The sequence below is a fragment of the Phaethon lepturus genome, unplaced genomic scaffold (assembly GCF_000687285.1).
Source record: "Phaethon lepturus isolate BGI_N335 unplaced genomic scaffold, ASM68728v1 scaffold43381, whole genome shotgun sequence".
NCBI lineage: Eukaryota > Metazoa > Chordata > Aves > Phaethontiformes > Phaethontidae > Phaethon > Phaethon lepturus.
The window spans coordinates 1-15818 of NW_010520641.1; the positions used below are offsets into that span (position 1 = coordinate 1).

Sequence of the window (15818 nt, forward strand, 5' to 3'; positions counted from 1 at the left end):
CGGGCCTCCTCCCGCGCCTCCCCCTTCCCGGAAAACTTTCCAGAGTTGGGCCGAGTTGTGTGATTTCCCCTCCACCCCGCGCAGGCCGGGAGCTGCGACCTGCCTCGCCGGGCCCTCGACGTGCAGCTGGTGGGGCACAGGCTGTGTTGGGGTGAAACCCTGCGCGTTCACCTCTGGCTTCCTGGGGGGAATAGTTCTCGCAGCTGGAATCCCACTGGCGAGTTTAGAACTAGGCCCTGAATCCTGTATTTTAAATTATGGGGCCAGGCAGCTGTGCTTTCACAGCTCACATGGTAGAATCTTGCAGTAAACTTTTAAACCAGCAGTCTTGAGCGGCTGTGCATCTGACGTCATGTTTTGTTTGGTTTTTTTTTTCTCTCACACCCACAGATGCTGGTGCATTACTTTAATTCTTGGTATTCCTGGGTGTTCCTAACAACAAGTAAATAAGTATTTCTAATGTAAAGTGTCTTGGTATTTAAGAAACCAAGAGAAAATCCCATCTTTGTGTTAGTAAATTGGGAAAAAAGCTGAAAGTATACTTTTTTTTTTTCTTGAGATGAAGTTGAAACTCTTTTCCCAAAGTTGAGAGAAGTCAGAACTTATCATTTAAATAGTAACAATATTCTGTCATCTGATTTTTGTATTGCTTGTAGCTGGTCTTATATGCACCATTTAGTCAAAGTTGGCTGTTCAGGCTATGGGGAGACTTGTTAATTTTGAGCTTCCTGCTGTGATAGTTTGAGATAAGACAGTGACTTTGTGCTGATGCAGTTTATTTGGAAGAAGATAAAAGATAGAGAGATACTTTTAATAAAATAGCAAAAGGCTTTCGAGTGTACCAATACTAAATTAGTTTACTTGAATTTGAAGTGATAGATGTTTAGCATAGTCTTAACCGAAACAGAAGTGTTATTAAGTTACTGACCTGATAACTTTAAGTTATACATAACTGAATTCATAGCAAGTTTGGAGATTTTTAAATATCAACCTGGAGGGCCAAAAACCTGTGAACTCCTGAAAGTCTGTTAAGTCATACAACAAAGAGATGAGTTGCCTTGCATCAGTTACAGGTAACTGCTGGCAGGTGTGCTCACATCTGCACTCCTAGATGAGTGCAGTGAGCTGTCAGCATTGGCAGGTAGACTCTTTTCCTGACACAGAGGCTTCAGATGGCTGAAATGCACTGAGGTATTGCTCTGCAGTGACTTGTTTTGTGTGACAGAGGTCTCTGGAGTCAGTGATGTCAAACTGTTTCTTTATCATTTTTGGATAGCTGGGGCTAAGCTCCCACCTTCCACCTTTTTTTCAGGCTAACAATGTGCGGTTACCTTATTTTACTTTTAAAAAAAAAGTCTGAGCCAGGCTTGTGAGATTCTCGGTGTTGTGGAGTCCTTCAGTATGAATGAAAGCTCTTGATGACAGCATGCTCTGCTGAACTGGCTTACTAGTGCTTTATGCTTTTGACTTTAGCCCAAAGTAGGGCTGCAGCACAATCTCTGTAGGCTGGGATCTACGAACTCCTCTTGAACCCTATTCTTGGATGTTTTTGTGAACCTGGTCTTATCATCTGAAGGGAGGCTGCTAGTTTTGTACAGTGTTTGCATTGTTTGTGTATATACCTTTTGGGGCACAGTGAACAGAACTAACAGCCATAAATTAACCAAATGAGGGCATTTGGTTAATTTATATAATGCCCTTATAATGGAGGTATTTCCTGTCCCTTCTGTTGTATACCCTAACAGTACTAGGTCCAAACATTAGGGAGCTGGATGCAGAAAATACTACGTGAAATGCTGTGGGTCACAAAGGAGGTCAAACTAGATCAGAACTGGTTCCTCCCAACCTTTAGCTTTTTATAACACTGATTACTACTGTTCCCAGAACATACCTGTACTGATGCCTGGTTCATCTGTCAGATTGATATCCAGCCAGACGGTTGGGTAGGTTATACTGCTGCTTTCTATGCATGTGACTATATTTGTGACCACTGAACTCGGCCTGCTTTTTTCTTTCCTGCTCCACATTTGTTTGCACTAACATAACGTCATAGTATTCCTAAGCTTTGACACATTATTGTTAAACAGTGATTTAAGCAGTACTAGCCCAGATGGAGAACATTTGAGTGCTCAGGGGAAAAAAAATGCTTTTTTGTCTATCTCTTGTGTTTTAATGAGCTTCTAATCAATCACACAACTTGATAGCTTGCTCTGTGAGAACCTGCTCAGGTTTCCTTATCCCCGTTAGTTAACATTGACAGAAACTATGTAGGACTTGTCCAAAGACATCTGGCTTTTTGTTTCATATTCTTATTGACACACCGAAGAAACTTAGGATGTAGAAAATGCAGTTTGTCTGTCAAAGAAAAATCCATTTCATTTGTTTTTATTTTGTGTTAAGTGTACTTTTCAATATTGTTACAACCAGCTTATCTCGGTGTCTCTGTCAAGCTTCTTACCAGCTGAGTTTCAGAATCACTTCTGGAAACTCCTCCCATAAAAAGGGGCCCATGGTGTTTGCTCTTCTCCCACATAGTCCTTGACTCAAATCTCAGCTGCCCAGGCTTTTTGTGCCCAAGTCCTGTCAGATCTCCTCGATGTGTTCCATCCTGTTGTGGTGACTTGGAGTGCAACAAGAGCTAAGGAAAGAGAAGGTAGACAGGGAGATGTCTTCAGTGAGCTGCTGTTGGCCTGGCTGCAACATGATTAGGTTCTGACAGTTACATGGTTCACAGGTACCCGGCGGTCCAGAATTTTAATTCTGTAAGTCAAACCTTTGACTTAAATTGAACTGTAAGTAAGGTGAATGCATTTGCAAGCTCTGGAGCAGGAGATTAATGTTCTGTCTGTTAGACTCTCAGTTGAGTATTTGTATCCGAACTTCCCTGTCAGCCTCAGTCAGTTAATCCCACATCTCCCACCTGTGCTAAACTCACTTTGCAGAGGTTGTGTCTTTGTGAACCCAGGAGTATGAGGTGCTGATTCCTGATGAACCCATGTGATAACAAAGGCTTTTCTTTCATTTGCCTTATTTCCAGTGTTGCCAAACGGGAAACTTTAAGCCACGCTATAAATTGATGCTTATGGAGTTTTAGCAGTGCAGAGCAGGTTAGGTTAACTCAAAATTAGAGGCATGAAGTTATGGGTTAGTGTATCAGAATGTGGATTCAGCAGATTAAGTACGTGCCAATCTCAGAGAATAGTGTCAGATTGAAGGTTGCTGAAAATCATGTGTGGAAGTTGGCCATGCAAATGGGAAAGCCCCACTGAGACCCTTCTGTGAATTTGGCCCTTAACATTCTCTCTTAGGCAGAGGAGCAGCAAATTGTACATAGGGTCTGAAACAGACTCATCTGGTTTTTTTGCTTTATGTTGTTCTGGAGATGTTTTTTTGTGCTCTGCCATTGCTGTCTTTGTTCGCTTGGATCAGATGCTCTTGGCTAAATTGATTGGCCACAGCAGCTTTTTGTGATAAGCCTGACAAAAATAGGTATAACTGCTCCTCAAGACTTCTCTAGTAGACTTGCAGAGAGCAGATGCTAACTCTTGTGCTTGAATATCTTTGATTCAAATTTAGGGATATTTCAAAGTTGGCATTCTCAGTAGAGTTGTAAAATAGGTTCTTACAAAACTCCTTTTGCACCTGAGCAGCCGATTCCTGTCTTGGTGGTGACTGTAACCCTGCCTCTCTGGGCAGACCTCTGCGGAGGTGGTCACCATGGAGTTTGTTGTTGAACCACCACTAGCATGTCGCATGCTTTTGTAGCTGATGGGTCAGGGAGGAATAAAGCTAGATGATTTTCACTGGAAAGGAGACAAAAATGTTTCCACTTAATTTGATTGGCCTGCCATTGCAGGAGCTGCTAATGATGTCTGCATGGGACTCAGGGGACCACTCAAACTGGTGGAGGGAATCATAAGAGATATTGCTAGTAACTTAATCATCTCCTTTGATGCTGCGGTAGAGGTTTGTCTAGTGTCCACTGCTAGATGCTATGTAAGAGCACTTCTGAGGTAATTAGTGCCCTGTCCTGAAGGTGAATTTTTGCTTGGGGAGTGGAGTACCAGTGAAAATTAAAACCCATTAGCTTTTCTCTCAGGAAGTTTTGCTGGGCTAGAGAAAAACATGATCTTTAGGCATTAATAAGGCTTAGCCTTGATGGGGAGAGCCCGTTGTGAGAAAAGATCCTTGGTCTCTTCTGCCTGTGAGGCAGCAGTGTCTGTGGACGGGGTGCGCTGGCTTCTCCTCTCCGCACCTGTGGGAAGGCAGGGGCTGGTGTACCCTCAGCAGTAGAGGCTTTGTCAGTGCAGTTTGGCTCCTCTAGTGCAGGCAGCTTCTCATCTTGTGTAATCCCAAAAGACCCTGTGTTAGGAAAGGGAAGAGCAGCTCCCTTATCCAGCACAGGTCCTAAGTTAAGTCAAAGACTGTGACTGAGACCCCGGCCCTTGCAGAGGGTCCCAATTCTTGCTCACCTTCACGTATACTTTCTCATTCCTATGCTATGACCACTTAAACTCCCTGGGTGCCTGATGGTTTAGTGTAACCTGAAGGAGAACATGCACATGCAGCAGGAGCAATGTATAGGGTAATGTACATGTGTTAAAAGTGAGGCCTCAAAGGTGCTGAAAGCCCTCTGATGGCCTAATAATAACTACTAATGCTAATAAAAATTAGTGAACTCCTCACCTCCTGGCAGAAGGCTGGAATAATAACTACAGAGTCTTTGTTCAGTCAGAGATAAGAATGGGTCGGCCTTGTGCAAAAACCTCTTTCCCGGAGCTGTCCTCTTTTGCATCCAGTCCCCCACTGGCTACGTTTTTATCTTCCTGAATTATGAGAGGAAATGGCTTCCCCCCTGCCCATGCTCCTGCGACAGGAGTGAGGGGGAGAGGGATTAGTGAGCTAATTAGAAATGATCGCATCTATCAACGCTAATTAACAATCCTGTGGTCTCACTTGCGTGTTCTTTTGAGCCGCTCCCCTTCGGGACAGCGCCACAATCAGCCCCTGCCTTTGGGGCCGCTCCGTCCCTTCTGCGCTGATTGGAAGTGATAGCCGGGCTGTGCGTCGTGTCGGGTAGGGACAGGGCTGCTCGGGATGCGCTTCCTAGGCTGCAGCGTTCCCTTTCGGTTTCTGCTGTCACCAGGGGCACCCCTGGGCCTCCGTGGGTGCAACGTTGCTGCTGCTAATGACCACAGAATGAAAACGGCAGGGGGATTTGTTTTCAACACCTCTTTCTTCCAGTGGCTTTTTCACTTGTGGTGCTAGAACTTAAAGGGCTGCTTCTCAGCAGAGCTAAACGAGCCAAGAGAAAGGCAGTCTGCTGAGTCTTGTGTGGAGCTGGAACAGAGTGAGGTTCTGTTCCCACCTCTGAACTAACGTTTCAACAGTGGATCAAGTGCTTGTTCTGGCAAAATGGTCCCAAGAATTTATCAGTGCAAGACCTAAAACAAGTTCTTTTCCTTTTATCAGTGTGACAGTGCATGGACTGGAGGTTAGCAGTAAAAAAGTTAAAAATACTAATAAACTTGCCAGGCAGACTGACTTAGCTGAATTGATTGGCCATGGGGAGTCCTACCAGGATAATTAAACTGCTCCTTCCTTACATTTCCCTGTTTAAAAACAGGATGAGGTGAAAGATGGGTCTGCAATCAGGACAGAGAAGGCTTTATTCCTGTTTTCCTCTGGTCGGGTAGGTGCTTGCTGGAGAATGCTCAAGTCATGTCTGATTCCACCCTCCTCCCCTATTTTGTGCTGGCTCTGCAGAGCTAGTGAGGCAAGGAAGGAGCATCCTAAACTTATGTGAAAGAGCCATACTTGGGGATGTAGGTATTCACTAAACTAATATATTCAGAAGTCTCTCGTGCACTGAAGTACAAACCAGAAGGAGCATGGCTTAACTCTTGACTATTTCTGGTAATAGGGCTGGGTGATGTTGAAGTGTAAGGAGGGATAGTGTTTTGGGGCTCAGGAAGGGGAGAGAAAACACAGAAGACATGTTGGTGGGGGAACATTGTTTTATTTAAAAGTGGAACATAATTCACTTGGGCATAATGAAATTAGCTTCATGATGTTTTCTTCTGTATTGGCTGGAAGTAGGAGTACCTTCTGGAGTAGAAGCTGACAGTATAGGTAAAATAACAGATTTAAGCACACAAATCAGAAGGAAAACTACTAAAATATCCCACTAGGAATACTGAAGTACCTGAAGTGTGTGGAGAGGCAGGTGGGCTATGGAGCTGTCAGTGTGGTGTACCCAACACAAGAGACGGTTGTGGAGCTTCAACAGATAAAATTTAGACGAACTATGGAAGAGATGTACATTTGCTTGAGAGTCTCTGTTGTTCAAAGTGCCAGGCATCAAAAACACTCTTGTTTTGGTCTCAGACTGCTGTCTCTTATTCTAGGAATGTTGCATTTTCAGAACCCTTTTCATGATGCTAGGAATGGAGATTTATTTTGCAGGGAGTTTTCCCACAAATCTGTCTTATTCAGTGAAGAAAAGCAATGCACAAGGAATTATTTTGAGGCCTTCTTAATCAGTGCATCAGAGAGTGTAGGAGGTGACGAATACTCCTAATTCTGGATTGTGGGAAAGTATATCCTAGCCCAGAGAGTCCTGAGTCCAGGGAAGCCAACAAGAAAGCCTTGAAAGAGGCCTTTCAGGTGTGTGTTGGTGTGTTCAGCTGAAACTTTATAATTCCCTTGGTGATGTGCATGCAGTAAACTGATGCACTTTAGAAAACGGTTGACACAAACTTTCCTATACCTTGGTCCTTCTCTTCCTGGTATTCGAGCAGCGTTCTATGACTTGTTGGCTGCAGGGAGCTGTATTCAGGCATGAAGACTTTCAGAGCATGCTGCGGTGCTCACAATGTCAGTAACAATTTCCAGCTAACGCAGCTTTTTGGTAGTGTCATCTCTCATTGTCACATGGGCTTTCCTTGGGCTTTTCCTTGTCTCTCATTCAGAATTTTGACCTTCCTTATTAATTAAACAGCAACTTTCCTGCAGCCCGTGATTGAGTTATTCAGTAATACCTGCCTAAAGCCATCATAATAAAGGACAGAAGTTCTTTTTAATGCAAATTATTTGGTTCCAGATGTTTTGATCACATTAAATGATGGCTCAAATTAACCAGAGATTGGATTAAGCAACAGGCTATCTTGGCTGCTTTTTTTTAATCATCATGATTCCTAACATGTTTGTTTCCCAGAGCATGCCCTCAAAAAAGGCAGTGTAGCCCCCAGTTTTCCTTTCTGTGAAAATAGTGAACAGAGACAGAAGCTATCTAGCTTAGGTGCTGCATTTTTCACAGCAAAAATCTTTCATCTCCTTAAATGTTACCTGCTACTAAGATGCAGCGCTGTCTTGTTTGTGATGTTTGGGAAGGAATTATTCAGGGTGTACAGAAGAGTCTGTGGTTCTGGAAATGACTGTTACATACATTGTCCAAGGCTTTTCAGGTGCTACATCATCCTTCTACACTCTTAAGCAAGTTCTTGTATAGGGAGTAGATGTGTTAGTGGATGGGTCTCATACTTAGAAGGCAAAATCCAGAACAGGATTCAGTGGCTTGATCACTCAACTTTGAAAACAATTTCAAATTTCCAAGTGTAAGTATTTAACCATTTGAATAACTTACCTGGGGATGTGCAGCAGATACTCCCTCTCCTAGTTACTAAATCATAAGCAACTCCCTTTCTGAAATCAGGCTGTACTCAGTCACAGGCTACAGATTTAATCTGGAAGGTGCTAAGTAACAGTCTGTATTGTTTGCGGAGGTCAGAATAGGGAGTTGCAACAGGTTTTTCTGGTGTGAAATCTTACCATTTCTGCCAAGGGTTTATTATTTGGAGCTGAGCAAATAGAAAGAAGAGTGGATCTACAAACTTGACATGTCTTCCTCTTTTTTTGTTTTGTTTTCTTTCCCTGGTTTCTCCATGCAGCTCGGATTGGAAAAATGAAACGGAGGAAGCAAGACGAAGGGCAGGTATGTCCCCTCTGCAGCCGACCTCTGTCAGGATCCGAGGAGGAGATGAGTAGGCATGTGGAACAATGCCTTGCAAAGGTAGAGGCGCAGCAGGATCACCAGCTGCCATTCCCTTCTCCCTACTCCCAGCTTTGTCTGCAGTTGACCTAACATGGGGCAAAAACTAACGTTGCTGAGCTTGCAGGCAATGCTAACTGTCTCCCTAAGATCTGTAGTCACTTCTCGTTGTCTTGGAAGATGGATTCTTCTGGATTTTTCTCCTGTGTTGCATTAGTAACTTTTTTACTTCATGCACCCTTTCACTGTTATTGAAATCTAAGTTGTAGACTGGAAAGGTAGAGCTATTGAAGTTCATGAAGCCTCTGTAGGACTTCATGCTTCTGATGTAGCACAGCAGGAAGAGCTCTTTCTGATCTCTGCCTTTGACAGCATTAGAATTATTTTTTGTTGGGTTCTTTTGTAAGACTGGCATTTGTAAATTTTGCATGACCATCTTACTCCAGAAAGTGCATTTGAGCAGAACCATTCTCTTGCTGTTCATCCCAAAGACAGCAAGGAAGAAGGAGGAACAAGCCCTAGGGGAGGGAGAGAGTTGTGTCATAGGGCTTCCTCTGCTTGTTTCTCAGGAAAAGCTTGAGATAACAAATTCTTTTTTGTTGCCTCAAGTGGTGCATGGTGTAAAGAGAGGTGTCTTTTGATCAGTGTGCCCCCAGAAATAATGCTGTAGGAGAGCAATCTGTTCTTTACATGATAGGGGAATCATGCATGCAAGGCAGGGGAATGCATGTTGAAATGCACACCAGCATTGCTCTAGGTACCAGAGCTTAAATTTCCGTGTGTCAAAATGATGACCCTTGCAACTTGTTTTGATCTTAAGGTTGTCAAGTTCTTCCAGCATCCATTTACTTCTAGAGTTAGATCACTGGGAGTATGGGTGGGAGTAGGTGCTACTGTCTGCTCTATACTTAGCAGCCTTGGGGAAAGTCCAGCTTTTCTTCTCCATCCCACTATCAGTTATTAACCCCAAAGAGTTATTCCATGCATCTCAATGCTCTGCCCCTGCTTTACCCTGTGCAGAGAGAAGGTTCATGCATGACTGAGGATGACTCTGTGGACATCGAGAATGAGAACGGCAACCGCTTTGAAGAGTACGAATGGTGCGGGCAGAAGAGGATACGGGCTACTACTCTCCTGGAGGGAGGATTTCGAGGTGCGCCAGTGTTTTGGGGGCCCTTGTAAATCGTTCTGCTGTGGAAATTAATCATTGCCTGTCTTTAAAGGGAGGGACCTGGAGATTTGCCTCTCACAAAGAGCAGGCCCTCACCCTTTGCTAGAATGTAAAGTGATTTCAGCTTTCTGCCTCTCTTGAATGATGAGAGTCAAAATTTTTGCAAATCTTGAACAAAAGCATGGCGTTATTTCTTGCTTGAGAAATGTGGCTGAAGAGGGAATGAGTAGGAATGGTGGAATGGGGAGATCATTTGAGGAAAATAGCTTCTTATATGTTACACATAGTAAGAAATACGTGAAAAGAGGGAAATAGAAATGAAATTGTAAAAATTCCCAGCCTGGAGTGACGAAAGCTGTTGTATCAGCCTCTGGTGATGTATTGAAGGTGACAGCTAAGTCGCTTTAGCACCTGCATAAAATATTAAAGGGCCAGTTGTGCATTTATCACTCCATCCCTTTTAAGGTTGATAAATGAGACTCCAAGAACCTGCTCTGCACCTCCAGCACTGCAAGCCCTTAGGGCTCTCAGACAAACACATTTTATTTTTCCTCCTTCTTTTGCTCCTTCCCCAGTGACGGCAAAATCGGTTACTGAGGAGAGAGAATGTAATTTTAGCTAGAAATCTGGCCCCTTTCTTACACTCAGCCCTTTGGCCTTGAAGAGGAGGATTTACTAAACTGTTCATTGGCATGAACCTCTGGCACAAAGGAGAGTCTCTCACAAGCAATCCACATAGGCGCATGCCTAATGAGAGGAGGAATGCTGGCTCCCTCTGCTCAATAAAGAGGATGGGATGTGATCTCTAACTATATCAGCTTGTATTTTAATTTAAAATATCTCACGGGGAAAGACCTCTACATAAGGGAGTTGGACTTAAAAGCCAGCCATGTGCTCAGTGACAACCTTGCACTCCTGATCTGCTCTTAACCTTCCTCTGAAATTAAATGGTAGCTGGGTTGTAGCAGAGCAGGTGATTAGGAGCACAGAGGTAAAGGAGCAGCTTCTATGAGTTCTAAAGGCTGCCCAGTGAAGCTCATACCATCGCTTCCTGTGTTTGTAGCCTTACCTAGCTTAGCTTTTTTTTGCTCCCATGGAGAGTTGCTTCTGTACATAATTCCAGGTAGAGGTCTGATGAGACCAGGCAGGGCCTTAGACTACGTTTATGTAGTATAGCCACTACAGTTAGTAGTGGGGAAGCATGGGATGTTTTTGTGCTTCTTGTCACTGCTAGTCCTGATTATAAAAAGCTACTCAGTTCATTTCTGCGCTCTTCTGTGCATTCGTAGTCTCTTCCTTCACCCCCACCAAATACCTGAGTTTGAGGAAAGCACAGACTTCCGCTTCCTTTGGTGTGGACATTGTGTTGTCTTCATCTGGTTAACATTCACGATTGTTTTTGAGTTAACTCACCTAAGTGTGGTCTGAACCTTTCATATTGCTTCAGTCGTATGGAGACCCTGTTTCACATAAGGCTTCAGGTGGACAAAATGTGTGTAATTGATGTGATTACGCTATGTAGATGCAAAATACTTGCTCCCTGTTGCATTTTCCTCCTTATTTTAAGGAATCCTCAAATGTGTTAGTTTGTGTTACATAGATCAACTGCTTTCCTCTACCAGAAGTTAGACAGATTCTAGTATCAGTCAGGGCTCTAACCACTGCTAGATGGCTGCACATGCATGGACGTGTGCTTCTGTGTTTCATACTTAGAAATAGCCTTGCTTCCATCAGGAAGTATGGGATGTCTCTTCTTTCCTTTTTGAGACCTTCATGACACCTTCAAGAGTGTTTAATTACATGAACAGATCCAGCAAAGTATCGGAAGACTAGAAGAGTAGAGCACAGCTAGATGTGCTTCTAAAACCCTCCATAATTACCCTGATGGGAAGGCTTTTGGATTAGACTCCTTCCCTTTGTGGTCCTGGATGAAAGGTGTCTGTAGATCAGTTTGCAAACACAGGAACCTCCCTGTAGCATTTGTGGTGAGGAACATCCTCTCTGCAGCTGAAAAAATTACTCCACCGGAGAAGCTGGCAGGTCCCCAGCTTAGGCATTTCTCCCTGCCCTTCGTCCTCTGGAGCACACCTCTGCTGGCAGCTGGAATATCTCTTTCTCGAGGTGTCTTCTTCCATAAACAGGGGAACTTTTTGACACCAACTTTCTACCTAGGATTTTGGGATGACCAGATAATATTTGCAGGGTACCTACCTACTCTGCACAAGAAGTTTCTGTAACATTTGGGAAGCCAAAGCAAGGCTGGAATGGGCTCCTATCATTGGCTGACTATTTTGTTTAAAAAGTTACACTTTTTCATGTTCCCTTTTGTAGTTCTCGTATTATCCTTGGCTGCTGGCATTCTCCATCAGTCAGGCTTGCCTTGTGCACTCTCAGGTAACCTTCAGGTGACTGTCTTTTTCCTTTCTTTGCCGGTGTTGGCTCTTGCCTTGGTTTAGGGACAGAATTCTTAATTGAGAGACCTGAAGCACAGCACAAGGTGTTGAAGATGCTTTCCAATGCTTAAAACTTCTTTGTCTGGATTTGGCAAGGCCCTTGTTAACCCCTGTCACCTGAGGCTTTGTTTTTGGCTCTGTTCCCTTTGCTGAGAAGTAGCAGCGATGTGGAAATTGAAGGCATTTTATAATGCCACACAGCCTTTGCCAGGCTACAGGGATGTCACCAGTGTCTAAAGAGATGACATGGGGAAATACATAAAACCGGAGGGGAAAATAGATGTCTGTGTGTCTCATTAATTTTTGTTTTAATGGTGTGTTGCTTTGAGGAGATGTCACAGCTGAGCAAAGAGGGAGCAGGACACTGTGGCCAGAGTGTATTGCATGAGTTGGTCAGACCATTGGGCAGCATGACAGAAGTGACTTAAACTTAACACAGGTCCTGGCTGCTTCTTGTTGCATTTTTGGTTAATAGACAAAGTTCATATCACTTTCAAGGTGAGGAAAACTCTTTGCTAATTATGTGAAAGATCCTGCCAAGTTCTCGGGTGGGGTAAGGTTGGGAGGTCTTGTGAAACCAAGATTCTTCTTGGCGGCTTCTTCATGAAGACAGAAAGGTGAGGGGAATGAACAGCCCTGCTCAGATTTTCTGGGAGGTGGTCTAATACTTAGGAGTAATCACAGGCTGAAACTCTGTTGCGCGGTTCCTAGGGTGATGCTTTCTTGCTTCCAAAGCACTTGCAGGGAAGACTTACTCCTCTCACCTGAGGGGCTGTCTTAGAAGGTGGAAATTCTTTGTCTTCTGGTGTTGGTGTTACAACTGCAAATCCCAAATCAGGTTTAGTGCAGCAGAGCCAAAGCACACCTTCTTGCCTGCCACGGCTTGGCATACTTGAGGCAGCAGTTGGAAAGAACAGGAGATGGCAGCAAGCAGGAATATGATGTAACTGGGAAGTGTGGGGATCAGTATGTTGTCTCTTAAGCTGTTGGGTTTGGTGAAGGCATTCAGTCAGGAAATACTTGATACTTCTAGCTGTCCTCTTGGCTTATTAAAGCATTGTTTGCTATCATTTCATTTGTTTAACCAAATGCAGGGTGTAAATGAGGGTTATTGGCAATTATATAGGATTTGGAAGCACTTCGTTTCAGCAGAGGCTCTGCTTAAAGCAGGGGCTTGTAGTAGGAGAGTTCTTGTTTCTGTTTGGGTGTAGGTGCAGAAGGCTACCTGCATGAAATACCAAGCACTGTTTAAATCGAGCTTGTGAAAAGCTATACAGATACAATAATCAAATATTTCCCTATCTTAGTACAGCGTCACAAGACTAAAATTTCTGTTGAAATGCCGGAACATTCGGTAACCATTTATCCCCATGTCTCTGAATCATCCCTCTCCGAAGCTCTTTGTTGCAAGGGATTATTTCATGCCATCTTTGTCTAATGACTTTCTGTGTTTAGGAAGCCAACAAGGCTTCACAAGTGAAAGCATCAAGTGGCTCCCTCTCTCATATTTTTTTCTTAATGCTCAACATATTTGTAGCAATTCTTCTGTTCCTCTCCAGAATGGATGCCCGTTACCCTCAGTGTTTACACTGTAAGGTTATCCCTTTAAAGAATTCCTGAGGGAAGTTCAAAGGGGTTTTTTTCTTTGAAAGATTCAGTGTCTCTTTTTGTGTGTATGTCTCTTACTTGAAAGAAGGGAAAGGGAGGGGGAGAATGAAAAAAAAAAAGTGCTTTATCTGGAAAGAATCACATCAGCTTCGCACTGATAGAAGCCACTGTCATCTCTTAAACGGCTTAGCACAGTCAAAAGGCAAGAGGACTTAAAACAGTGTCTTACACAGGGATCGATGGGTGGAACACATAACTCGTAACTGCAAAAAAAAAAAAAGTGTGGGGGGAGAGATAACGGTAACGATTGCATTGAGGGAAGCTTGAGGGAGGCTTGTTCTTTGTAACACACACAGCTTCAAAGGTGTCTGGACCGGTGCCTAAGCAAACTGTCCTGTGAAGTCACTGCCTCTGTAGATCTGGGGAAGGTGGGGGGGATGCTTGCACCCTTCTGTTTCTTAGCAGATGGGACAAAGATTAGTAAATGCCAGGCTAGCAGCTCCCTTCTGCTGCTTTGGATTTGAGGAGAGGATTTTGTCACTTGGTCTCTTGCCGTCCTTTCTGAGAAGGCAGTTTGTCCAGGAGAGAGGAAGGAGGCGAGCAGTGGATGGGGTGGTTGGGGAGATTGGGTGGGGGGGACGGGATGTCAGTTTATCGATCGCACCTCAGTCAGGAGAGCTGCAGGCACAGCGCTCTGAGCACGAGCGGCAGCGTGCTTAATGTGATTGAAAGGCAGTTAAAATGGCGGTGACCTTTTCAGGGGGAATTAGATTGCCTGCCAAGAGTGGTTAGAGGGAGTGATAACGCCAGCTTGAGGAAGCTGTCCAGTCTGCTTCAAAGGGAGAGAGACAGAGACAGGGAAAGCAAGCTAGCAGCAAGTACCATTTAAAGCACGAACCGCACGGTCTGATAGAACAGAGATTGCTGTCCTCTTTAGATATGAAAGAATTGAAGAATTGTAGCTAAGTTCTCTCCATCCGCCCCGTCCTCCTCTTTTGCCCTCCAGCTCCCCCACCAAACAGCCTTCCTGTGGGCGAGTAGGAAACTAGTCACCACTGCTCTTCTGGGTTACCTCTTCAGCAGATCAGTTGCATCGAAAATAACACAGGAGGGAAAGACTTTGAAAATGTTAAAATGGTAAGCAGGGCATTTTCAGGTAAGGATACTTTCTTAGAAAGATCAACATGACAGGGATCTGTCTGATAGATTGTGATATTCTTGAAGAAGGAGAAACACAGGGATTACTTAACTCTGAAGTTTCTCTTTATTTCTCTGTGCTGCTCTCCTCCCAGGCTAGCAAAGGGCTTGTATCTGCATTAATGTCTTAAGGGAAAAGAATAGCATGACTTAGCGTATGCATAGAGGGACTTGGTTTTACAGCCTTATAAGCTTTAACAAACTACAGTTACCCTTGGGTGCCCATTTGCATTGGATCTCGTCATGTACAATTAGGGCAGCTGCCTGGAAGGTGGGACTATATTAAAATGTCTAAAAGTTTACAGCGGGTGACTTCAGTCCCACTGTTGGCTTTCTGTCCGAGCAGAATCAAGATGTGCTTCAGTTTGAGCAGCAAATGTTACAGGCCAGCCTTCATCCGGCGTGGGTTACTTGTCCAAGAAAAAGCATTGGGGTAATAGCTATATGTGCCTCCAATTTGTTCTCCTAAACACATGCAACATTAGAAGCATGCTCTCTAGTGTGAGGTCCTGTCCTCAAAAAGTAGATGCTTTTCAATTATCCTGACTTAGCAGCAGGTTTGTGAACACAGTGACTTTGCTTGTGTCTTCTGAGTGCCTAGCAGAAAGCTCCAAATAGAGGAGGAGAACTCAGTTGCGCTTCTCAGTGCAATTTCATGAACATCAAACTCTACAACAAAACTGCAAAATCTGTGTTTTGACATGTATGTGGAAACTGAAGCATGGAGAAGAATCTTCTCTAATGTCATAAAGATAGTAGCAAAGCTGGCGACAGCTTAAAAGTTTTGCTCTAAACTCTCATCTAGTAACCAGCTGTGCCTTCTTTTTCAGATAAAATATGATAAGGCATACAGGAAAGCTTGAGGAGGCAAAGAGATTTCTGTTTTTCCATGCCAGGCTCAGGCTGCATTTAAGATCATACTAGTAAGAGGGTATAAACTGTTCTACTCAAATTCAGCAAAAGAATTTGTGCTGAATAGTAAAAGTGTGGCTTCTCATAAGAGGCTGTGTGGGAACTAGAAGATGTCATTGGCATACTTAGGCCTTTTGGAAGAATGGTCTCATAACTAGAATAATCTTCCCCATTTCTGTGTAGATGAGTCAGAATTCATTCATTTTACCCTGACAGGCTAAAGCAAACTTCAGCTTAGATGCAAGAGCAGTCTGTGGTAAGAGTATAGGGGATCTTAGCCATAATGAAACTCTTAATCTTCCTCCCACTTAGCAAGAGCTCGGTTCAGTGCCTTTCTTTGTCATGCTCCCAGTGTGGGCATCCCTTGTTGCTTAGTCTCTAAGGTGAATGCCTCTATAGATATTAGCATCCTTCCCAGCCTCTCAGT

General features: G+C 43.9%; 1 protein-coding gene across 2 annotated transcripts in view; it reads left to right on the plus strand.

Moving 5' to 3' along the window:
* Positions 1-7954: 7954 nt before the first annotated feature.
* The window catches only part of RNF220 (ring finger protein 220), a 49006-nt gene continuing 41142 nt past the window's right edge, over positions 7955-15818 (plus strand). Inside the window, exons 1-2 of one of the 2 annotated variants that reach the window (XM_010297455.1) lie at positions 7955-7993; positions 9071-9203. In XM_010297455.1, coding sequence (XP_010295757.1) covers positions 7964-7993; positions 9071-9203 — 163 coding nt within the window. In that variant the 5' untranslated portion in view covers positions 7955-7963. Of the gene's footprint in view, positions 8072-9070; positions 9204-15818 lie in introns of both variants that reach the window. The other variant, XM_010297454.1, reaches the window with a different exon arrangement.